General features: G+C 41.2%; 1 protein-coding gene across 17 annotated transcripts in view; it reads right to left on the bottom strand.

Moving 5' to 3' along the window:
• Positions 1 to 222: 222 nt before the first annotated feature.
• The window catches only part of BBX (BBX high mobility group box domain containing), a 150,079-nt gene continuing 124,111 nt past the window's right edge, over positions 223 to 26,190 (bottom strand). For all 17 annotated transcript variants that reach the window (XM_050975967.1, XM_018920185.3, XM_018920186.3 and 14 more), the window contains 3 exons: positions 21,855 to 22,052; positions 20,992 to 21,184; positions 223 to 18,381 (listed from right to left, as the gene is read on the bottom strand). In XM_050975967.1, the coding sequence (XP_050831924.1) occupies positions 18,294 to 18,381; positions 20,992 to 21,184; positions 21,855 to 22,052 (479 nt within the window). In that variant the 3' untranslated portion in view covers positions 223 to 18,293. The remainder of the gene's footprint in view (positions 18,382 to 20,991; positions 21,185 to 21,854; positions 22,053 to 26,190) is intronic.

Raw genomic sequence — 26,190 nt, 5'->3', positions numbered from 1 at the left:
TGAATCTTCTGTGTCCACACGGTCTCCTCTGTCCTTAGGGATGGACGAGGAAGCAAGGCTCTGAGGGCTCCTGGCTGCCCTCCCTCCCATGGGGCAGGAGCTTCCGGGTTTCTGCCCCAGTGCCCACCTGGGCCTTGGTTTCTCCAGCAGGAGAGGGGCCAGCTGTGCCCCGCTGCAGCCCCCGCTCCCTGCGGTGCACGAGTAAGGAGCACACCACTTGGCTTCAAAACATACAATATACTTTATTGCCTGCTAATAATCAAAGTGAGGAGTAAACACCATAGCTGGAAAAAGCAGAAAAGGACCAGGAGAAGGAAAAGAATATCCAGTCACCAAACAAGTTATCAGGCAATAAACCATACACAATATAAATAATCTGTTTCTCAAACAACTAAATCTTTATTTTGCTAATGGCCATTAATGGTTAATTATCAGTAGTAAAATCTCTGGATTTCCTTTTCTACACAGCATTAGTAGTAAGAAATATATAAGGGACTCTGCAGAAAGCAATACAAAGGAGTTATGTACACAGGCACCTTCTGTGGAGCAAGAACAGAACCTCATCTAATAAGGAAGGGCTATCTACAAACCAGAAGACCATGGTAATACAATATTAGCTCAGACTTAGTTTAGCTGCAGCCTTTCCACAAGGTAGGCTAGCAAACTTATGTATACATATATATTTTAATATAGATATATATAGAGATTTATTATTTTAAAAATAATGTGAACTACCTGTAGTTCCTAGACTAATTTTAAAGAGGCAGTGTACCTTTCTGAAGCTTCATTTCAGGAAGTATATTAAAAATGGTATATAAAAGACTAGCAGACCCAAGCTGACATATCGAGTCTTGATATCTTCCCTCCAACTTCTTTGTCTAATGTTATAGCTGCAACCTGCATTGACAGCAATGCCTTTAGTCATCTGGATTGCTATTTATGTTGCTGTAATTGCTACCACTAAATTTACTGGATTATAGTGTTAGTAATTGTTGATTATAAATAGCAATAATGCTGCAGTACACTGTCAAAGCCTGCCGCATTACAAAGATCTAGTCTGTATGTGCATGCAGAAATTCGTTGTTTAATCTAAAAGAACATTTCTCAGTCAAAGTGCTTCCCCTGTCAATCCCACCACACCATGTTTTTCAACCACACAGCAAGGGCTCCTCTCTCTTAAGGAAGATGTGATGCCTCTCACCCAACACCAAACTCTCAGCAGCCCTTCACACGGCACCCATTCATCCGACTTTGCTTTCAGGACATAACCCTTTCCCTTTCACACAGCCAGTGTCCTTAAGGCTACTAAATATGACTTATTAAAATTAAAGCTGACTATTTGAGGAAATGCTTTTAACGCATTTTGGTCAAATCTCCAACTGGGCCATGTGAGCCTCGTGCTCCCCACAGCAGGCAGGGAGCAGAGTGCTGTGTGCTGCTGCTGCCCAAGAGCCAAGCCCAAACCACCAGTAGGGGATGAGGAAGGGAGAGACATTTGCAGGGAGTACCATAAAGGCCCAGTAAGGCCTAGGGTGCCTTTTGTTCCACCGTTTTCCAGTCTGCTCCCTGTTTGTGTCTTGGGGTCCACTCACAAAGGCAAAGTGGAAGCACGCACATGGAAGGCAGTGCCCTTCCAATGGATTTCCTCCTAAAAACAGGGATAGAGGGGTGAGGCCCCTCTTGTAAGTGGTATCACTTTGCTCTCAGCCCATCCCTCGCTGCTCACATGAGATGCCACGTCACCTTTATTCATGACACAGATGTCACTTAACACACTCCCTGCCTGAGGGTTTCTAGAAGCCTCTTCCCAAATCAGTGATCATACACTGAAACACAGTTGCTCTGCCTCAGGTACTACACTAGTGTTGAGGGTATCCCCCACAGCCTGCTGCATTTCCTGGCAAACCAGGATCCAGCACAGTCCTACCTGCACAAAAGACCATTGTTCCCCTGGGCCCCCCAGCCAGGCAGAAACAGCCTCCAGAGCAAGCTCCAACCTCTGGACAAAAGCACACACTCAACAGAAGCCATCTTTGACACAGCACAAAGATATATCAAGGAAAGTGTGGCAATAAGCAAACAGTTTCCCCTAATAATTCTGACATTTTGATAGGGGAGCTTAAAAAAAGGTATTTGTAAGAAGGATGCCCTGATGGAACAGGATGTATTTGCAGTGTGAGGGAAAGAAGGGTGGTCTGTACCCAAGAGCACACCTACCATGAGCACGCAGCCTGGCAAATGCGTCCTGGCTGAGCTGTGCCCTCTGCTGCATCTTTGATTACAAAACAGTAAAGACAGAAAGTTCCTGACTGGGTCTTCAAGCGAACTCAAAAGCAATCTTAGCTATCTGAGCAGCAGGTATCCTTCTTTGTCCCATCCAGGTACCCACTGGGAGCAGGCAGAAAAGTACCACAAGAAAAGGGATGCACACAAAAGCTGGAAGCTGAGCTTTATGGCTATATCAGGAAGGACAATGTGTAGGAACACTGTTTAAATGCAGTCACTTCAGTGTCTGCACCACCACAGAGCATCACTTCACCTTACTGACACTGTGCAAGCACAACACAAGAGAAATGCCCCCCCCCTTTTTTTTTTTTTTTTTTTTTTTTTTTTTTAGTTTTGATAAGAATTTTAAGAGCATGCAAGGGTAAGAGGATCAGAGTTATTTTTCAAATTCTGTTAGTAATTCCTCTCCAGCTCTACAGGACTCAAAGCACATGCTGATACTCAAGAGCAGGGAAAATGCAGGAAGCACATTGTTATACTGGGAGAAAGGGGAAAAAGGGCAAACTTTAAGTGAGAAGCAATTACACTGTAAAATCAGGTGAATATTCATCTGTACTGGCTGCTCTTGTGTTTTTTGACTACTGAGTAACCGGGTATAATTTGGAAATCATACCTTGGTTGACTCTGGTAGATCTGCTGTAAAGCGCAACTTTTTTTTGTCACTTTTGTCTCCACTGTAACTTGTTTTTACTTATTCCAGGTAGGTTCCCAGGGCTAAGCAGCACTGAGAAAATCAAGGGGAGCACAAAGGATTAAGAGTTTATGAGAGCAGGAGAAAAACTGTGGAACATGGAGGAAAACCACTTTTCCTTCCCCAGGCATCACTAAAGACTACATTGACGGTGAAAGCGAGGACTACTGAACATACTAGTTAATTTGCAACTGAAGTGCAGCCTGATAGGCATGTACCATATTTCACAGTTTGTGTGTGACAACAGGAGCAAAAACTCCTAGCTCTAAGCCAGGGTGATTATTGGGCTTGGGGAAAATAATTTCATCCCTCCCAAAAGTTTGGTTTCCCCTTTTATAGTGCCAGTTCTTCCAATCACAAAGTTGTTGAAGAAATTGCATTTTCTAAACTGCTCCACTGTCCCCTTTTCCTTTTTAAGCCATTAAATATTTTCTCTCTCAGTGCTTGGAGAATGCCAACTTCTGCAGGAAGGTTGTCTGTGAAGATACTGCCGTTCAAAGTCAGTCTTTGGTCAGTACAGGGATTTAATCAAAGGCTCAAACTAGAACTGAACAGACCTGGGTGCCCCATCCATCCAAGCTCGTTGCCATATCCATGCCCTTAACTGGGGCCAGATGTCACCTGGAACAAGCATCTATAGGAAGCCTCTGCTTTGTGTCCTGCCAGCGGTACCACTTGTTTCAGCTCTTCAACACAGCACAAAATCCCTGTGCTGCTTTGCTGTGACTCCCTGGGCGTCAGTGCCCAGCTCTGTGCCACCACATGGAGCAGCTCAACGGGACCTTGGGGTACCCCAGCAGACAACAGGCAATGAATGCCTCTGGCAGCAGGGTCATCTCTGCACTGCCTGCAGCTGTTCCTGCCGAGGCCATGGCTGCGCAGGGCTGGTGCTCGCAGTCTTAGCAGCCATGGGCAGTGTTGCTGGCCCTGACCACAGCAGTGTGGGGCTACAAAGGGCTGCTCTGCACTGCAGGAGGCACCAGTGCCGGCTGCCACGGGGGCCAGGGGGCTTTGCCATTGCCTTCTCCCCCTTGAGCTTCGTGTGGCCATGCAGAAGAGCAGAGCTGTGTGGCCTGGGGCAGGGTCCCAGCACATGCCAGCATGGCTGGGGTGATCTCCGTCTGGTGCCTGGACCAGTAGAGTGTAAGATATTTGCCGACCCATTTCTTGCAAGCCTGCGGCTTCTGGTGAGTGAGGCAAAGCCCTGGCACCAGGCACAGGGCAGCAGGTCCAGCAGTCAGGAGTCCAGGCTGAGAGCCTCCTGATGAACCACAACAGGCACAAAAGGAAGGCAACTTCCCACCTTGAGGGATGTGCTCTACCCTTTGCTTCTTCACTGGATGCCTCTTTCCAGTAATGGGTTCTCAGCATGGACTGTAATCCAGAGACTTCTCAATAAACTGTGTCATTGCTTCAGCTAAACTGGTGCAGAGGTCACAGGGGAGTGCACAGCTCTTGTGTTCACTGGCCCTGCTCTGTTAGTCTCCTAACTGTTTCAAAATTATTCCTCTAGTCCTAGTTTGGAGCTGGAGAGAGTATTGCAGGCACAGCCATGGGTCCCTGTCTCAAAGCAGAGACCCAGGCATGTCCTGGTCCCTGCACTGCCAACACCACTGCACGCAGCTTTTCCCGTGTCTTCAGGGAGAGGCTGCATCAGACCCCAGGCAGGGATCTTGCTGCAAGCACAGGTGGTGCCTTGCCAGCAGCATCTCACCAGAGGATAGTAAGGAAAAAGGCTGTTTCCAAGGCAGGAGGCAGCAGGGAGAGGACAGCTGTAGGCTAAGGGAAGGCTCTGGCCCCTGCCGGCTCTCCAGCCTTTTGCTGTGGCTGGCATAAGCACTGCCTAAATAAATGGATTATATTCTCCTTTGGTTTCCTCCTTGTAATATGGCTTTACTGATGGCCTTGTAGTATCTGAAAAGGGTAGCAAGGAAAAAGGATGGCAAGCTGGGTTGGTTTGGGGCTGGGGATTTTTTGGTTTGGCTGTTTTTTCACTGTCTGAACTCTGTAAAAAAAGAATTGAAGGCAACTACTGGATAGAAAACACAGCACGAGGAGAAAGGTCTCTTTGAACCTTTCTGATATGGCTATTAACCATCAACCTGACACACCATTTGAAGAAAGAGTTTTTTAAAGGCATGGAGGAGTCCTGTAGTGAGCAAATTTGGGCTGGCACTCCTTGAAAATCTTGTCTCAGATTTTATCTGACCATTATTTTTTATGTTGCATTTATAAAAACAGCTAAAATGCTCCTCTATCTAATGTCATTTGAGGGCACTGTCTTTTTCTCCTATACCCTAAAATTTTGTACTTAGGCACTGGGGGAATAAACCACCCTCAAAAAGACAGTCAAACACTGGAAAAAACAGCATGGGAAATGGCTGATTCTCCACTATTAGAAGCTTTTAAGGACAAGTTCAACACTCACCCATCCACCCATCAGGTCTGTGCTAAGTATAGCTTAATCTGCCTTGGAAAATGTCTAGCTGATGTCTCCAAGTCCCTTTTGGCCCTGTGACTCTGCACCAAGTAAATACTGCCAAGATCTCATCCTGCCACAACCCAGGATGTGTTTAATATCCTGTCTGGCTGTTTGGTTTTCTGCCTTAGCTTGCCGTTTGTCCAGAAACACACACAAGCACTTCAGACATCCTATTAAGAGTCAGCTTACACTTTCCTCACACACCACCAAAACCCTGTCTAATTCTATAATCACCCTGAAAAAAGATGGAAGTGGGGAACAGCAAACAAAGAAGAATATACAGAAATGTTCACCCTGACATTCAAAAGCAGTCACAGAAAGCCCTCCTTCAGCCTTTTTCCATCTTGAAAAATGCTGACAAGTTGATAATGAACAAGAAAACCTCACACTGATAAGAACCACTGCCTCTTTTAAATACCCTTCACTGGCTCTTGCCCATGAGTTGCATGGGTTGGGCATTCTGGTTTCTAAAATCTGCTACAAGTAGCCCAAATAATTATGTGGTTTACATTAAACATAACTGTCTTGGAAAAAAAGAAGAAAATTAAAAAAGTCAAGCTAGGAGCCTGGGCATTTTAAAACAGGCATTCACAAACATCAAGATGAAAGACCTTTAGGAAATACCAGCACTGCTGTGATGATGATGTGCGATGCTGCATTTCATGTAATATGATTGCCCAAAGCTGACCTTCAACCCCCAGCTCATCTCAGCTGGCTTATAGTGCACAATTAATGCAGCAACATAACAGCAGTCAACCTACAAGGAGTGAAAGGAAGTGAACAAACAGCAGCAGCCACACTGGTCTGCCACGCCCACCTATGGATGGCAGTGGGAATCCATCTGTTCACCATTTCTGCAGTAAGCAATTTCTTTAGCAACTTAGAAACACAAGCAGAAAATGCAGAATTTGATTTATGGAGGTGGTGGTCTTTCCTTACAGGATTGTTTGGACCCTGAGGTAATCCCCCACCCCTATTTATAAATTTCACATAGGTGAAAAAAGATCATATAGGGACATATTTTATTGTGAAAGTCTGTGGCATCCTTCCCCAGTTCATGTTTCTTGATGAAAGTAGTGCTCAGTAACAATAATAGGAGGATAAAAAATGTCTTTACATCAGCAATTACGCCATGTGCACAGAGCCTTGAGACAATAACCATCACAACAGTATTTCAAGGAGACGGATGAAGTTTACAACAGCAAGTATCCAGTGCTTCCACTGCCAATCTCTGACTGTAACAACTCAAACCTGCAGGGAACTTTATTCCCAACACAACCTCTGCCATGCAAAGTACCTAGAAAAGCTTTCAAACACAAGCAGGTGAAAGACACAGAAATTAAAAGCAACATTTTATGAGCTGACAAGACTTGCAGGGCAAGAGCCCTTGGCTATGTGAGCCCTGCAGGTGCAACTCAAACCGCAGTTGTCTGCAGCACCTGGCAGCTGGCATCCCTTATCCCATCCCTTTGGATGCAGTGGGGCTGCTGCACAGCTTTCTGATGGAGAGGGTGCCTTCACTGGAGGGAAAGCCATACTGTTGCATGTCTGATCCCACAGGCTGCCCCCATGTGTGCCTGCTGCCTTCGGCAAGGCTGTATGAGCAAGGTAATTGGAAAAATCAGTATTAGGTTTATTTGAAGATTTCTTCTGTAATTATGGAGAAAAGTGTAATCGTCTGGGGGCTGCCTTTTCCTCCTTCAATGAAAAAATTTAGAAATGTGTTGAGTTTTATTTTGCAAGGTAAAGCTTAGCATGAGTTCTTGTGAATGTTTTAGGTCTAATATGCACTACTGAAGGGGGTTCGGTTTGACTTTAAAAAAAAAAAAGTGAATTTAAGCCATGCACTACAAAATTAACCTGGCCAAATACTCATAAACTGTGAATCTACTCTCACAATAAACTGCTAGGAGAAAGAAATAATTTATCAGGTTTCAAAAACCTGCTGGGTACCTGGCTCTGGCACTGGTGGGCTTTCCTACAGAGAACTAGGGCACAAGAAAGGCCTGGGTAGCCCAGGTTTGCTGCTCTATTCACTTCCCAGCAGGATCCCACCCCCTCTGCCTATCTTTTTGCAGAAGCTGTGTTTGATGCACAGCCGTAGTCCAGGAAAACTGTTCTTAAAATAATAATTAAAAAACTACTGCAGGTTTTTCAGAGTTACGCAGTAGCTTGGGATGGTGTGATATACTGTCCATCCCACTGAAAATCTGTGGTATATTTTGCCACCGACGTCTACCAAGTGTTCAGCCTCTCAAAACAAGAGGAGAGAAAGGCAAGATAATTGAAAAGCAAGGTGAAAGATCTGCAAGTGAAGCTTGGTGTTCCCAACTTCCTACAACAACATAAAGAAAACCATCCAAGGAAGAAATCTGTCTCTACCAAATATACAGCATTTTCAGTGGGACAAAAAACCCAACCAGTTCTTTTTAAACAGCTTTTATGCTGTTTATGTCCCTTCTATCTCAATGGAAACGGATTTCCAGCAGCTGAGATTTGTGGGATGCTGGTTTAATGCTGGATACAAATGCACATTCCAGGCATGCCACCACATCCTCCCACAGGCACTGTCAGGTGTGACAAGCCAGCAATGCTGAGGGACACCCATCTATGTCTGAGGCAACTCACAGCATCTAAAAAATTCAATTTGCCACTTTCTATTTATCTTAAGACTGTTGAAATAGCTGTGTTTGTGGTTTTATTTATCGAAAGTACTAAAAAGTTGCTCATCTTGCAAAGCACACTGAGTATTTCCTGAGGAATACATTTTCATCTCATCATTAAAAATGCTTTTAAATCCCTGCTGGCAACCCTCGGCCTTCAACTAGAGAACCACTGTGTCAAGGTGGAACAGGAAATATCTATTTTTTCTTCTAGGTTCTTTAAATTAGTTGTAGATTAACAGAATCCATGAACATGAAGCTACTGCTTTTATAGTGACTCTTGTGTATTATGGTGTTTTCAAGGTTCTCACCCATGAAACATATCATGAGTAAAATCCTCATAAATTAGTTATTTCAAAAATGCAACCCTTCATCCCTAAGGATGACTTCCTTGCTGGCATGAATTTCTGTGCAAGAAGTAAGTAGTTACCTTCACTTTGAAAGATCCCAGAGCTCAATTAACTATGTCCTAAATGTGGTGCACTACAGACAAATACTAGCAAAGATGTTTTGAAAAAAATTATGTATCAAGATTAAACAGTCACACAGCAAATGCTTCCCTCCATTACTTTCCAGTGTACAACTATGCCTTGTTCCAGCCAAGCATGGTGTATTTTCTTAAGACAGCAAAAAGAATTTTCTTAATTACTGATTCAAATAAGGATGAGCACTCAATATTATTTATGATGTACTTGCAGGGAAGCACTCAATAGCAACACTTACACTAAGTGCCAAATACATCTGTCATCTGGGAGCAATGGGACGGTTGAGAGCTGCATCACCCCTCAAGCACCTCACACATTATTTCTAACTGAAAAGTTACTGCTGTAGTCACTGAAGCAAAACACAGCATCCATTGCAAGCCACAGACTTGAACTGCAATTTCTGTTTTTAGACCACTTGGCAAACCTTGCTCTTGAAACTGGAACCTCTTGAAGACAATGAATTGTCCATCTGCTGTGAAGGTAATTTCCCTGCCACCTTAGTTCTGCTAGAAAACTCTGCTCTTCAAAACAAAAGCAAACACAGCCTTGTTGCCACAACCTGTCAATCTCTGTACCGCCTACTGAAACCTGAAAGCTCATGAAGGTCCAACTTCACATCGAGTTCCCAGCTGGATTTGTTTCACTTTGTACTACAGAAATCTAACTCAGCAGCTGCAGGCAAGCACAGAGCCCACACAAAGTTGTCGAGACATTGACAAACTTTTTGCCACCCTGAAGTGGAGAGGCTTGTAGTGAAAGAACCTCCCCCTGCCAGAACCCAGCTTCATGACAAACACTACAGCTGAGAGTCCCAAACCAGATGAATCATGCATGTAACAGGGAATTGTCTGTCTGTCAAGAGAGATATGCAGTGAATTTGCTTCAAATGACATATCTCTGACTGATGCCAATGGCAATGGCATGCTGCAGGCTGCCTGAATCAATGACATTGGTTTTGCAAGACTGAAAACACATGAACTCCAAAGCCATTTACAAAAGCCATTATTGGACATTGAAACCAAAACTAAGTATCCTAAACTATTGACAGATTGGCAGTATTTGATTTCCAAAGTCTCCCTAACTCCTAAAAACAGCAGAGTGTTTTAATAACCCAGTTGTGCTGACCAGGCATAAGGGAACCCATCCTTAATAGGAAGGAAAGGAATTGATGCTCAGATTGGTCTGACTGAAGCCTGATGGTCTGCTGTAACTGGGAAGTCTTTGGTGGCCATATATGAAACTTGTACTCCAAAAACTTCTTTTGGAGTGGAAGGACACCTCCCAGGACCTCCAGTTTTCTCTTTCCCACCCTTGTTGTTTTCTAAAATTGGATGTTGTTTGATAGCAACCTGCCTTCTCTTAATGTGATGCAATGCTAAGCATGTCACTCTGACTCAACCGGCTTGACTTTTGAGTCTATTTCAATTAGTTCCTTTTTTTTCACAGGCTGACAAATAAGCTGAAGTGCTGCTCTATATGGAATACGTTTTGTATTTTGTACTTCATATAGGCTGGATTTTCAACTGGAATTTCAGCTGGGCTTGTAGCAGCAACACTGCGGGCCAGTGCACTTCTGCTGAACATCTAATAATTCTCCAATCAGAAAACAACCAATAAAGCCTTTATATTTCAAGTATATTTAAAATATACTTGAAATTTCAAGTATATTCTAAATACAACTGTATTAGAGTTCAATTTCTTACTGTTGCTGTGCCAAAAACAGTCCACAAAAAAAAAAAAAAAAGAATTTGACACTGGATAGAAGGTAGATGTTGTATCTTACAGGTTTTATTTCAGTAAACAAAACAAAACAGAACTTTGCAGCAGAGACAGGAATGCATCTCATAGTTTGTTACAAAGTGCTAGTGTCCTACTGGAGAATCGACAGCCACCTGAGCTGGTGTATAGCATGGCTACTGTATGCCCAGGTATACTGTGTGTCTCACTCCATGTTGTCACATTGTAGGAAAAAAAGGTCTCTCTGAAAGCAGGGTTAGCTGTACATTAAAAAACTCCAGAATGAACAACGAAAGGGACCCAACAATGGTATCGAGGGGAGAATAGCAGTGTCTAGCAAAGCATGGTTCTTGAGTTGGATGATGCCTTTCCAACCTGTGTTTTTCCAGAAGTATTAGTGGAAATTTACCTTACCTGACAGTTAAGACTCAGTGAAATGCCATGCAGTTGGAAAAAGCAACCTGAGTGAGAGCTGGGTAATAAACCAGATCTAGATGCTCTGAGAATTAGCTGAATTCAGCACTTTTTTAGTTGGAAGAACCAAATGAGAACAGAGGAGAAAAGATGGGACTTCAAGGAATGAAGACACCTGTTTTAAGGTAATTTAGTAGTAAAAAAAGTGAATAGCAACTTCAAGGTCCCTAACAAGGCATCCGATACTGACAGAACTTGCATTTCTTAAAATTGCTTATATTTTTTTTGCTCACTGAATCAGAACTTTCCTTCCCCTTTCCCATGACCTTTACATGGCCTTTAAGGCTGAAGCTTTTCCATTCCTGGCGTTTCTTTGCAGAGATACTGACGCATACCCAGTAAAGGCAGTGCAAGATTGCATACGTTTCTTCTTTCCTGAGTAAATAGCACATAGATAAAAAAACCTAAAGGTTTCCCCTTCTGCTGCTTTTGACTCAGAGACAGATCTGCACCCATGTGAGCAGCCAGTGTCTACTGGCTTCATGAAGTCTGTTCTGGGGTCTTCTGTGACTAAAAAATACATGGCAACCACGGAGGTTTCAGGCATCCAAGGACGGAAAAAGAGAAGATCTCAAACAGTCTAATTTTCAAGCCTCAAGAGGGTAAAATATATGCACAGAGCAGATTCCTGGTTTAAACAAGTTTCCAAAGTAGTGGGAAATTTACGTTTAGGCATTGATATCACTTGCTACTTATTTCTAAAAGAGAAACCATTCCTGAGTAAGTTCTCTTATGTCCAAAGACTGAAATCATAGCAAGAGCTTTTTCTTTGGGACGACTTCTCTTTTATCTCTGTTGACTATCAACAAGCTTCCGAATTGTGCAAAGAAGACAAAATCCACAAAAATAAAGTAGATACCTAGAAAGCTCAGAAGAAAATGCAAATTTTCTTCAAAAGCCTAACTGCACCGAGTCCTGTCTCTCTCTGTCCCACAATCTCCAGCTTCATGCAATGTAAGTCCACAGAATTCTGGGGCAACTGAATGGATCTGTGGATCTTCAAAGCAATGTCAGCTGGGCTCAGAAGTTCTAAATAATAAAATGGAAGCTCTCAGTACAGACACATGTAAGGAAGAACAATTGGGCAGAAGTTCTTTGAAAAGTAAATGGCATCTTCACAGTCATTGTGTAGAAGCTGAGTGGATGACCTGACAGAAAACTACAGCATACAGTTCTGAGGATCCATCTCTGGGTTTTGGCATCTTCCATTTTCTGGTGAAAATGAGCTTGTTTAAATATAAACACCCCAACAAGTTTATACTGTAGCTAAAACCAAATTCTGCAAATACTGCCACCTCAGCCTATGTTAAAGTAAACAATCATTTGATGGTAAAGCAGGTTAAGTATCAAAGAAGCTCAATTTGAATAGTATTTATTTGCAATCATTAGTTTTAAATGGGAAACTGTTTACAGGCACATGCTAGATAACCAAAATAGAATGAAAATAAAGAAATCTATTTAAAGGTCCTTATAAAATATTTCAAATATTTTATTAAATCTTTTATTGAGCTTCAATATCACAGTTTGATGTACTTTAGCATGTTATACACATGACTTATCATGTGCTTAGAACTATCAAATTAGAGGTTTTTGAGTAAAGTATGACATTCTATAAATGTGCTTACTGACTTAACTACACACAACTAAGAAGGCAGTAGCTCTGTTATACTATTGATGGAGATGAACTATTGTAAGGCATGTTTACACCAAACTTTGGAGAGAATAAAACTATATACTAGGTCAAAATTCAGTGGAAATACATGTGAGAACAGGAGTTGAAGGATTGGGCTCCAAGATAAAAGATCATAGCAAATCAGTTGTGTTGAAACTGTCAACAGATACTGGTTATTAAAAGCAAGCACTGCTGAGAAAGAAGGTTTTTGCAGCATCCAGGTCAGCAGGATCTGTGCTTTTTTCAGATGTGATTTCTGAAACTCACACCTTATGCTGTGTGATGTGAAGAAAAGATACCAAAATCTAGCAAGGAAGTTGGAAAACTATCATCTGAAAAACTTCAAAGTTGTTTTATGAGCAAACATGGGAACACTTTAGCACAGAGTACATGCTGGAAGCCACTGCACTCTGCTGTGTGTATGTGTACGTACACACACGTGCAGACACATGCATGTACATGCCTGTCCTGCTTTTGTTGCCCTCCAAGACCCAACCACTGATTGGAGTGTAGCAGTACTGAGGGGCAAACAAGGTTTCAGCTTGGAGATGAAAAAAGCAAACAAGCATTACATTCGGGAGCCCAGTCAGTTTTCCTGAACAGATGTGGTTTTTCCAGTGGAGTACAGCACAGGTCTGCTGGTATATGCTAAACAGCCAAGATCCAGAAACTACAATATAATTCTTTGTAAGAACTCCACAAATGTTAAGCTATTTGCAGTAGTTTTTAAAATTCCACCTCAATTAAGGCCCTAGGTCATGATGATGTGCTTCCCCCAGGAACATCATGCAAGCCCTTACTTAAATCCAAGAGCATAGTGGTCCGTGATCAGGGCTCCCACAACTGTCACAGTACCAACAACAATGCTGCCCCTTAAGGAAGAAGGGTTTTCAGCCCAAGCCTGGGTGTGTTACTGAGTGGAGATCTCATGTCAAGTCTTCCTAGATTGCTGCTATCAAAGCATTAGTGGGGGAACATGAAATAGACATCTGTCTTATAAGCTTCTTCAAAGCTGTCAATTCAGTACAGAATACCGAGTATATAAATGACTATGGTAGTACTTCGGTGAGACCATAAACCTCATTGTGCCTTTTCCTAGGGGAATTCAGGGGAGGAGGCAAGTAAGACTTTCGCAGCCTAAATATGTACTTGTTCATGCTCCTGAAGTGTCCTGAAGGGCGTCAGCATCCTGGCAGCTGTAGTTGACAGTTCAAAAATATGCACAGGGTAGGGAGAATGCCATGAATATTGCAAAACATGGCAAAGGAGCGCTACAATCTATCAAACAAGCACAGCTAACAAACAGCATCTAATGGATAACGTAAGGTATACAACACCCAAGTTGCACAGTCAGGACTGCGAGCGTAAACTCCAGAAGTTGTTTCAAGAGCAGCACGTGGCTTACTCAACACCTCTGGAAACATCACAAGTCCACCACCCCTCAAGCACTGCATCTTCTGCTCTTACAGAAACTGATCTCACTGAACCAAGCAGAGCTAGTGGATCCTGCAACCCATATGACTGTGGCAGAGACTGAAAAATGTTCCAGCAACACAGTTTGGCTACCACTGTATATTTAGCCTTTATGGTGTCTGCGCTATATAAATGTTGCTCTTGGAAAATAAAGCACACAATGATATACAAATGGTATCAATGGCCAAAAAGATTACGTGATCAAGCCTGAAAGCAAATGGAAGTTAACAAAAGTAGTCTTTTAGGAGAGGTAGCCATATTAGACTCAGCATTCAAAAAAAAGGGAGTGCACTCAAAAGGGTCGACATACATTATAGTGTCTTGTAGACCCATCATGTTTCTGGTTTCCTACATCATTTTTTTGCAGAATGTACACACCCAGGCACACACAGGTGCACACACACACACACACACACACACACACACACACACACACACACACACACAGAGTCACACAAACCCCCCCCCTATATTTACACATCTAAATTCTTTTCTAATTCCCCTTCGTTGCCATAACGTTGCCATACTGAGAATAAAGGACAGCTTTCCTTACATGCTCTTAGCTGCCCCATGTCTATAACTTGCTTTCAGTTGGTTCAGTTGTTTCAATTAATATCCTGTTGCAAAAGACAGCATCCAAACTATAAGGCATTTCCTTGTACTGACATGATGCACAACTCTCTACTTGATACAAACTACAGAATGCTCTTCAACCTTGTGCTACAAAGGCAGCTTTCACCCAAATAATGAAGATCAAAGCTGGAATTTAAACACCACAAATCCACACACTTCTACCAGTCCCTTGTTCTTGTGCCCCTTTCCCACAACTCTTATCACTTTAATTTCAAAAGTCATGCACCAGTGCTATAAAATAGAAACCCAAACTACCAAGAAATCTCTTGCTCCTGACTTTGGGATACCGTATTAGTATAAAAGAGCATTCAGAGAGCTTAAATAAATATATTCTTTTCTGAAATCACAGCACATTCAAGGGGTACTTACTGCCAAGAGCAGAGCATTAAGTAATCTCCATAAATGGATTCAGAATAATTTAGTCAGAAAAAACCTGTAAGATATGAAGTTTTGATTGATTTGGTCTAATACCTGGAAAATAGCCTACTGTGGGGATAAGAATCTGCATCTCAAATGTTCTGCAGAACATATTTCCCATATCTGAATACAGTACTAGAACAATTAAGAAGACATTACAGTAATTTTCTCCCAGCTTCTTAGATCTGTAGCTTCGGCTATGACAATGCGTTTCATATGCCTCAGAACTATGAAATATTGAAGATGACTAAATAAATAAAAGCCAAGGAAAACTGGGACAGTACTGCATTTTACACTTGAGACAAGATTCCCCCCTCCCATGGATAAGTCATAGAGGACAACTACAGTAAATGCTTGTCTTTTTTTCAAAGAAAGATTTATACACAGGTTCAGATCCAGAAAATAATGTGAAATGCATAAATATTGATAGCTTTAGCTAAGTTAAAATGGGTTCAGTAAAGTATGATACAACATATTCAGAATAAACAAAGCAGAAAAGCATCATATTTTGGTTTGCTTGAGATATACATAAGGTGCAACAATTTCTTCTCTAGAGGCATTTGTGGACAATGTGTTAACAGGTAACAGTGTTTGCTGGTATACTGAAGTACACAAAATAGCAGTAAGATTTTCCAAAATGAAAGCAGCTGAAATTAATAAAAATTAAAACAAAACAAACAAGGAAAAAAACCCAACCCCAATACAGTAAGATATTGGTCTGAAGTTTTTGTTGTGCTAACAGACTTTGTTACCTGAAAATACTGATACCCCTTCTAATAGATTCAGGGAAAATTCTAGCTACTCAAATCAAGACATCACTCAGAGAACCAACAAAGGCAAATGCCTAGTGAACTATAAAGCTTTGCAGGATTTCTGCTACTCTCAGTGCCTAATCGCTTAAAAATTAAGCATATCTACAAAAAGGTTTGTAAGTATCTGAAAACAGTCATATCCAGTAAACTGACCCAACCCTACCCCCTTCTCTAAGGGAAAGTCAAGGAAAAGCAGATCAAGTAAGATATTAATTAATATAGAAAAAAGTAATTTTCTGTTTCTTTTAAAAAAGGTACCATTAATATACAGAAATATCTCCAGGAACAATATTGAAATTTAAATCGAGGAAGGATGGGGTGCTTTGACAAAAATATATCTACTCTAAAGGTTTCTAGAGAAATAAGTTAGTACCATTGTCAACGTGAACGGCCTGCACTGTAACATATTTGGATTTCAGCTAATTATAAAGTGGTCCAAAACTCCAAAAGCCACCCTGCTGTGACCCACAAGTTTTAAGTCTTTTAAATTTTTCCCGTCTTGTTAAAATAACTTATAAAACTTTAATAAAATCTTATTTAAAATACCACCATAAGCTGCAATGGCATTCTAGGGGCTCTTAGACATTTAGTCACCTGAATTTTTAAAAAAGCCTTTTCACTGACTCATTGGTTTGTAAATTTTGTTGTTCTTCTCTTGTTCCTTTCTTTCACCACATGTATCCTTGATGTTGCTGTTTCAGTGACACTTCCCCAGCTACGTTCCTTTTGTCAGACCTTTAATCCTTTCTTCGAACTCTTGTGGTACACTGTATATTGTTTCCTGACACTGAACCAGAGACTTTCACTTAACTACAACAATGAAAGGCTAAACCTAGCAAGCATTAATAGTTACTGTCCATATGGCTATTACATCAAATTAGTTACAAAATAACCTCAAAACACATTATCAATTCAGTCAAGTATAAATAAGAATGCCTGATAGAATGATGTAAACTTACATCATTTAAAGACTTAATTCAAAGAACTTCAAACTCAATCTAATACTATCAAAAGTTCAGCCGGTGTGACGAAGGCTAATAGAAAATTATTGCTGGAGTCCAATTTGGTAAATTGTTGTGCTACAATGCAGAAAGTAGGGAAACATCTTGTGCTATAGAAGAAGTACCCTGTTGGATTTGTAGCTTTAGATCAATTACTAGTGATCATTTTGCATCTATTGGTAGGAATCAATGCTTGGTTATGCAATAGTGTAAGTCAGAATAGTGAAGGTAACAGGCCAAGTGATACATTTGGCCTGCTTTTGGGATGCATTTATGACAGCAAAACACAAAAATTCAACACAAGCAGAGACAGAAACTGGCAGATGGATCTGTTTGGTAGTCTGAATCCAGTCAAATGCTACTCTTCAGTTGTAGTTTAACTGTATACAGCTTTCCACTTTATCAACACGAACTGTAATTGGCCCTTTATGCAAACTCTGAAGCTGATCTGGACTGTGCATAGTAACTACAACAATGCCAGTGTCTGTAAAATGTAAAAGGTATGTGTATTGGTGTACATTATATCGAAACATCATGGTTTTAAGTTATTCAGAACTGTGAAATAATACTAAGGTCACTTTTGAAAAACGCATTTGCAGTACTTTTTGTTTACAGGAAAGTTTTACCAAGTCACTCAGATATCTATGCAAAAATAAAGGAACCCTCCATGGCATGAAAGACAAGTCAATTATCTGCAATATTTTCTTTTCCATACACCACACCTTTTTCTAATGCACATCATCCTGGTTATTCAAAGCTAAATTAAAAAGTAACAAACCCAAATGTAGCCTGTCAGAACTTTTCCCAGTAAACTCTACCACTCTGGTGGCAAATATAAAAGTGCAGAACATCTGGACCACGTGGCTGCCCAAACACCGCTAACAATGGTACATCTGTCCAGGCTGCCTTGAGTTCTCTGGAACAGGTTTTAAATTCATTCTACAATATAAACGTAGGCATAACCTATTAATATAAACCATCTTAGAACTTAAATCTTCATGTACAAAAATGACTAACAATATCTAATAGTAACTAGTGCAGTGCGTCAGTGTTTTTGTTGGGTTTTTTTTTTTTTTTCATTTAGAATAACTAGATATTATATGAAACTAGTTGTCGTACTCTCTGGTTGGTAAAAGAGATACTGTGTGAGCTAACAGTAAAGGCAGCCTTTTTCACACCAACCACCTGTTTACTGTTTAAAAGCCTTCAATAGAAAGCAAGCTCTGGGATCACTCCACTCCATTTCAGTTCATTAACAGACCATATCACCCTCCTACGTACTGGGTTCCAATTTGAGGACCTGGCCCAAGTTGCTAACGTCTGGCTTCCAGTGAATTCTGGGCCACTCAGAGCAATAAGCACTTTATTGCAGTCTCTAGTTCCATCATATGGACTGACTAGCTTCCCTTGGTAAAGACAAGGCTAGGATATTAGGTAAAGCACAATGTTTTACAATAACGTGGAGCTTCACTGGTCAGCGCAGGAAATAAGCACTGGAGCCTGAGACATTTCATTTGGCTGTCCATCATGTGGAAGAGGTGTGGCCCTCTGACTTCTGCAAAAGAAGAAAAGAAAAGCCACCCATCAATACTTGGAGCACAGGAGGTGCTGTTATCAGACCAGAAAAGACAGGAAGCAGCAGCTGTAGGGTTTAGCACCCGACAGGGACACAGCACCACGGTAACTCCTCACTGCTGCAGGTGCTCACATACTATGGTTACACCTGCTTTCAGAGGAGAACCTGCAACAGTGACACAATATCCCCAGGACAACCCACATCACAATGCAAAGGCAGGAAAAACCAGATGTGGTAGTATTTGACTACACAAAGCAAAATCCACAGCATAAGAGTAAGTTAAGAGCGCACAAGTGCTGTGACTCATTTTGTAAGGGAGTTGCTGCAGCCCTCAGAAGCAGGGCAGATAGCATGTGTGGCAAAAGGTAAATGCACAGAGGCACAGATCATGTTAGTGTGAGTCAACAGACAGCTTTTAAGCAATATGGAAATACACTCATTAGCAAAGTTGCACTGGGATTCCTCTGTGTTACCTGACTACATCAGCCTAGTAGATCTCTTTCACAACTACAGCAGTGTTAATTAAAAAATTATCTCTTGGCACAGGGTATCATAAAAATAAACTGTGCCAGAATTATGTGCTGGAAATCAACATCAGTTATGGTACCAAAAGGACTTGGGAGAACTCCATTGCAGCTTGCCTTTTAAAATACATAGACCAAGCATGCCACTGCCTGTTATTAACTTTCACAGGTAAGGTTCTATTTTTGTTACAGTATTTGTCATTGGTAGCAATGAAAATCTGGTACCTGCTTTTTATTTACACCAGGGACACTTCACCTCACTCTGGCCCAACTAAGACCCCCAGCACAGGTACTCATGTGCTTCACACAAGGGGAGTGCAATGAAATGGCCTTGGCACAAAATGCAGCTCAGACTCACAGTGCTTAACCAAGGCATGAACAAGGTAAACAAAGATAAGCAGAAGACTTCAAATGAAAACCACACTGCCAGGACCCCATGTCCCAGGGCTCTATGAAACTATTAAAAAAAACCAAAAACATTCAGACACTGAAGAAACACATCAAGCAAACCTCCAATTTTTTTCTTCACATTTCTGGATATTTGCAAATAAAGTGAGTTACAAAAAGTAACAACAGTTGGCAGAGTAGAAAACAGTAGCATCTAGCCTGTAAGACTTAGGTTTCTGTTTTGACTTCCATTCGCCAAGTCAGTGAGAGACATGGTTAACTTTCTACTGGAAGAGTCCTCCCCTGTTGTCATTTCACGCTCCTCAGGGTGATTACAAACTGGCATTTCCAACAGTTGTGGGATATTTGCACATTTGGTGTTTTCAGGCCTTATGAAAGGTGCTGCATTGCCCGAGCTACATAATGACATGGCAAAAGATGGGATTCAAAGAGAGAGACCCAAGCACAAAGCTCTGAAAAACATTAGCTCACTTCAACAAGGACAAGAGGAGGACAAGAAGGCACAAGGAAGAAAAACCACAGCATAGCAAATCCTGTTGCTTTTGTGCATTTCTGGTCAGTGTTAATGGCAGTCAATGAAACCACGATGGTGTGAGTGAGAGCAAAGCTTAGCACAGCACTTCCACAAGTTCCATTTTGCAGCTTATGATGACAGACAGCCTGACTGCAGTGTGAAATCACTTCTCACCCAAAACAACACTGCTTAAGCAAGACAACAGCTTCTGCAGAGAGGAACCAGCAGATCTATTTCTTTTAGGTTCCTGAGCTTCTAAAAAGCCTTTGAGGATTTGATGTGCAGCCTGAACAAAAAGGACTGGGATCATCTATGGGGCCCATGAGAGGAACAGTTAATTGAGGTTGTGAATGGCTTAATGAACCGCTGCCTTGAGGAGTTGCTTAGGCAGCCAGCAATCTATCAAATGGCATCTGCAGAGGCTGTGATGGTTTCAAGCTGGCCCAGTGCTCCCTCAACAACTTTTTATTGCAGGAGAGGATGGGGCTTCATATTCAGTAAGTTCCATGAAAGAACAACACTGGATAATCAAGAGCCAAAGAGGACCTACTGTAATTGATCTACTCCCATCACAGGTCTGACCATTCTGTACTGATTCATAAGTAATTCTCCACCTGATCTACTCAATAACTGAGAGGACCAACCTAAGCTACCATGGCTTTCCATCAGCCACAGTTGTTCTGCTCCATGCTATTTGGCAGATGCTTTGCCTCCACATAGCAAAGCACAAGAGTAAGAATTACTAGTTAGCTTCCCTCAGCCATGTTCAGCATAAAAAAATTAATCTCAAAATGTATTAAATTCTCTCCACCATCTTAGGTTTTAGGCCACTAGAAAATGCAGATCAGCATGCAGTAGCTAATAAAATCTGCTATTATCTGACACATAGAGCCTCTTTACATACAGAAACTGGTACGTAAGCTTACTGGGAAGGATCCTTTTACTAACTGCTAAACAGGTTACACTGTCATTCAGGTGAAGACTAAACATGACTAAGCAAGTGCGGTAAAGCAGACATCCATAAAAAGCTGCGGAAGGGGAAACGCAGGCCAAATTAAACAGTCTGCTATTCACATGTTTTCTGAACAAGCGGTCAGCCACATGCTATTCTCTTAAGACAACAAGAAGAAAAGAAAACCATACCTGTGTACATTTTCCATGGCTGCTACTTCTGCTAGAGCAGCTAAGCTAAAAAACGCAGACACCGCTGGCATATCCGATGTAATACTATGATTTTCTTCTGTCACTGTGTTTCTGGAGCATTCACTGTTGCAATCTGTTTCTGCACTTGATGATTTTTGAAGAGTACTTTGTGGCAGCTCTTTTGGCTTCTCCTCTGCAAAGAAAGTTAAGCATGCAGACGTAGTCCATCAATTCACTGCAGCCTATTGATATGCTGACTAGTCTGGAGTTAACAGAACCCTTACCTTTAGGACTTTGATTCTGCCAAAATGTGTGTCATCTGGTTCATGCTGTAACCTCTTCTGACTCAAGCTACTGGGTCAGAAGCACAGTATGAAGCAGTTTACTGATTTTGTATTCAACTGAATTGGATCTTTTTAGTCAGGCAAGAGAGGTTTTGTGTATGTTTTAGATATGGCAGTCCTGAAAGATTTTCTTGCTGGATAACTCCAACAAGGACTCTGGCAATAACTGCCATACTATGAAATTCAGTTTTACAACCTATAATCAGGTGCAGTGCAATTTCTTTGCTGGACTGAAAACAAATTATGAAAGGTAACCATTCTCCATTTCTCTATGCATCAGTGCATAGTGTGAAATACCCAGGGAGAAAAGACAAATTTGGTCATTCAAACAAAAGAAGTTGGCCATCATGGACTCAGTGATTTCCCAGTTGGTTGATACCTGTATTTTAAATAATGACCATTCTAAGCAGGTAAGAAAAAAAACTAATTAAAAACCACTGCCCTGACAGGTTGCTTGCACCCTCAAACCTTCTCCAACCATTCAGTTTTAATGAAATGTTAACTCCACAGTTTCCTTACCCAGTGTCCCTGCTGCTGGTGACACTCGCCCATCTGCTGTTCGGACAAGATGCGTGATCTTAGTTTTCCTTGCTTTCCTTTTCTGGCTGCCAACTAAAGGCTCATGCATCATTGCTGGCTCTGGAGTGTTTAGGGCAGATATAGAAATTTTATTCTTCCAGGCACTCTCACTGGAATTTCTGTCTTCTAATAGTATGGCTGGAAGAGAATAAAAACACAACTTCAGATGTAGAATAATTCAGCCACTAGCTATGTTCATTTTGCATCTATCTGCATAAAACTGTTCCACACAGGTACTCAAGAGCATAACCCATGCCAAGACATGATCTGAGTGCCAGAGATGTTTGCAGTGAAGTAACAGAATCCACCTTAAAGATATACTGAAGGTTCAAGTTTCTAATATTTGCCAAGAAAACTGTGAGATTGGCAGCGGCACTTGAGAGGGAGCAGGGTATTGCTCTGTATAAAATATTCTGCAACAGATATCAGCAAGCGGGTAAGAGACAAAACGTATTTAAGGAACAAAAAGGGTCCTCACATAAGCTTATCTTAGCTCACAGACGGACTGACAAGCAGAATTCAGCAATTCCTGACTAAAACCTAGTCTTACCTCTTTAGTCACTCTACATCAACTCCTCTAAGAAAGGGAAATACTGCCTTTTACAAAATAACAAACCTTAAAAAACACCCCAAAGGCTGCAAATAAAAAAGCATAACTTGATCACAGCTGAAGACAAGCATGCTAAAAAAAGGAAGTAAGCATGTGATAGAATACCATGACAGAAATACTGCCCATATAAATTCAGAGAATGAGAAAGGAACAGTTTAAATCTTTCTCAGCAGCTCCAGTGTTGATGTTCTGAAGTAGCTTTTTACCCTGAACTGGAACATGATCCCAAATTTTCCCTCAACTAAAGAGTTTACAAAGAAACTGGTTCACAAGAAACTGGTCAGGCAGCAATCACAAAACATATTTAAGCTTTTGAAGTCTGAGCTCAGTGCGTAGTAGTCAACTGTTTGTAATTTGCATTTATTCAATAAGCCATTCTGCTGATCCCACAGGGTATCACTAGTACATAAACGCAATCTGTGCCATCTTTTCCCCTTCTGTGATAAAGTGTTATGAAGCCTGCCCCATCTGTGATCACTGTCACCTAGGGTTAGAAAGAGGCTACAGGTAGTGAATGGAATGCTCAAGTAAATTTTTACAGGTGCCTGTCTAACCTGTTTTGAAATTGGGAACACTCATGATACCTGCACCAAGTTCTTGAGGTATTTTTTCACAGTACATTGCCATCCTGAATGATTACGTATTTTTTCCTAATGCCTGCACCTCATCCCACCTGCTGCATTTTCAACTCATTATTTTCTTTACTCCCTGTCAGCTTATATCCCATCTTTTTGCAACAGTCCTTGAGATATTTTCCACAGCTGTTACTGTGGCTACAGTTAGCTTACTCTTCCCTCCAGCTTCTTATAATCCTTCTCCCCATTTAAAAGACTTTTTAAAGACACATTTGTCACTTTTTGGGTGGTTTGACTAGCAAAAATTACACAGACAGAACTGAAGCCAGAGTGCTGCTGCTCTTTAAGAAGGACTAAGAACTGAAAAATTCCAATCTCCTGCACTGAGACTGGTGGTGTCACACAGGAGCATCCAGCCTCACAAACTATGCACAACAGCCTAACAGTCTGCATATGGCCTTTGCCTTTCATGTTAGTGTCTATTCCTGTTTATTGTAGTTTTGTAGATTTAATGAATTTTCTATTCAAAGATATAGCTATATTACACCTTTATAATTTGCTGGCTTTTTAAACAGTTCTTTGTGAGGATGTGGACTAGATGAAGAGAATAGCTGTAATACATTTCATCTTGTTAGCAGCTGCCCTTTGCTCTTCTGTTTGAATGGGAAGGACCTTCTAATGTTTTATTGTCTAAGAATACAATCAGATCTAGTACATACATGCACAAACATTTGAAACATTCCAAACTTTAATTTGTTTATGATTTTAATTCACCTATGCTCTCCTGTAAAACATTTTTGAACTTGTGCATGTTCTTTATTTGGAAAAAAAGTACACAGCTTTAATTAGCATTTTGAAGTGCTCAGCTCTAGCTGCCAACCTCTCCAGAGCACAGCTTTGCCATAAAACTGATTTTTTTGTAAAGAGTGCTCAAGAGAAAGCACAGGAAAAGATCCACCCTGTAACAGTCCAATTAGGTAGAAGCATCAGTGACTGCAAATGTGACTTTCAAGTAACTCAGCTGGGCCAACAGTGAGATGTTCAGATAAGCTTTGTGCATCAAGACCAGGATCTTAATTGGAATGTATAATTAAATAGGCAGCTTTCTCTCCAGATTTCTTATTTGGGAATTCATAAGCGTTGATTATATTTTAATGTAACAGTCTGGTTGTAGTCCAACACTATCTGTTAATTCTGATTTGCTCTAATTAGCACTTTGACTTCAAGCTTGATTGAGTTTATAATGCTTTTAATCTTAGTACTACAACCCACTTTGTTGTTTTTTTTTTTTTTTTTACATTTAATAAAAAAATTAAGATATTACTTAAAACGATGAACAACATACGAATAAAAGAGACTTGATTTGGTATGCATTTAATTAGATGTGTTGCATGTCAGGTCACTAGAAATTAACTTGATTGATCACTACAGCTGAGAGTTCCCTTTTATATTATTCTTTCTTATATTGTATGTGTCAAAAAATAAAGAGAAAAAAACCCTTGAAAGGTAAAATAGGCAACAGTGGAAGACATAAGGAGAATATGATGTTGGCATGTTTGATTAAGAAACAGCAGAATGTGGCTGTAAAAGCTCAGATGCAGTAAGTATATTCCCTCTCCGTGTTTTTATATTGTTTTATATTCCCTCTCCCAAGTTTTTATTTTAATCCTTGAAATAAGACTTGAAAGTCATCTACTTTCCTTTTTTCCTCTAGCTCTAAAAGAAACTCTTTATCACTCCAACACAATATTGCTGCCATACAGTCTTGAAGAAGGAAGGTTTGAAGGTGAACAATGAGTATTTTGTGTGTGGGTGCAGGGTGAATGTTGAAGGGAAGAGCATCTTTTTCTCTCTCTAGCAGTCCTATTGGACACTGTGTTTAGAAATAATTTCACTGACTTCTCTACAGAGTATTATTTGAGTAGACATAAAACTTGACTTGGAAATCACACAAAGGCTTGACTTGCAAGACCCTTTGCACTGATCTCTAGAGGAGAAAGGAGTCCATGTTTCAACAACTCTACATCTAAACTATGTGCTTCTGAACCTTCTTCAAGAGGAACAGCATCCCACTGCTTCAAGTGGCAAAGGCATATCCATGTAGATGCTCCAAATCAGGACCTGGTTTTATTCTGCAGGAAGGATAGGGCTAGCCAGGTTTAATTCTCTGTAGTTTTCTTTAATCCATTTGATATCCATTCTGCTTCCACACTGTCCTGCATTCAAGAGCTGTCCCAAGAGGAACTCAGCTAATTTTCAGGGGAACATTGTCTAGACATGAAATGAGGTTCTGCAGTTACTGTGCAGTCCTGCCAACAGGTAGTTGCATGCTCAGCTCTCCATGACAGTGGCATGGGCAGAACTACTAGGCTATCTTTGCAAGCAGAGTTGAGAATACGCCATGAAGGTGAGGGCCTTCAGGGATGTCTACACCACGACGGCAAAAACTACTCTGAGAGACATATCCAGAGGTCTATGCCAGATGGTTTTCTCAGCTAGGTTTGTTAAAGGTCTGCACAGACAGTTTATCCTATTCTGCAGGCAGGCAGAGGACACGTAGTCTAATTTCCCCCCATCTTTGTGAACAAGAAAAACAAAGTCAATTGAACTGACCACACCACAGTTTTTCAGATGAGCTTTTCAGACCAAACCCCAACAAAACACAGACTTTAAAGAATTTCTTTAGTGATGCCTGTTATGAAAGAGAGCTGCAGAAGTTTAACCATACTTAGTGCAGAACAAATGCTCTGTGGGTCTAAGCATGCTGGTATCAAGGAAGACGGGTAGGCTGTAATGAATTAATTGTCTTTATGAAGATAAACAGTGAAAATCTAGCCAGACAGAGCATCACTTCAAGTCATCAGTGTCTACAGAACCACTTCACCAAGGAAGTGATGCCAAACTGACCTGGCAAAAATTCCAGCTCTTCTGACAATAGGAAACTGCTATAATACTGCTTTGGGGCCAGGCAGCACACAGAGATGCAGCAAGGACCAGGGACTAACAAGCAGAGATACAAAGCAGCAGATGGCCAAACCAGGTGTAGGAGACAGCGGCCTGGGCAGGAAGCTCTGCTGCAGGAGCCCATCCT

Source organism: Serinus canaria, chromosome 1, assembly GCF_022539315.1.
Source record: "Serinus canaria isolate serCan28SL12 chromosome 1, serCan2020, whole genome shotgun sequence".
Taxonomy (NCBI): domain Eukaryota; kingdom Metazoa; phylum Chordata; class Aves; order Passeriformes; family Fringillidae; genus Serinus; species Serinus canaria.
This window is presented reverse-complemented; position numbering and strand designations above follow the sequence as displayed.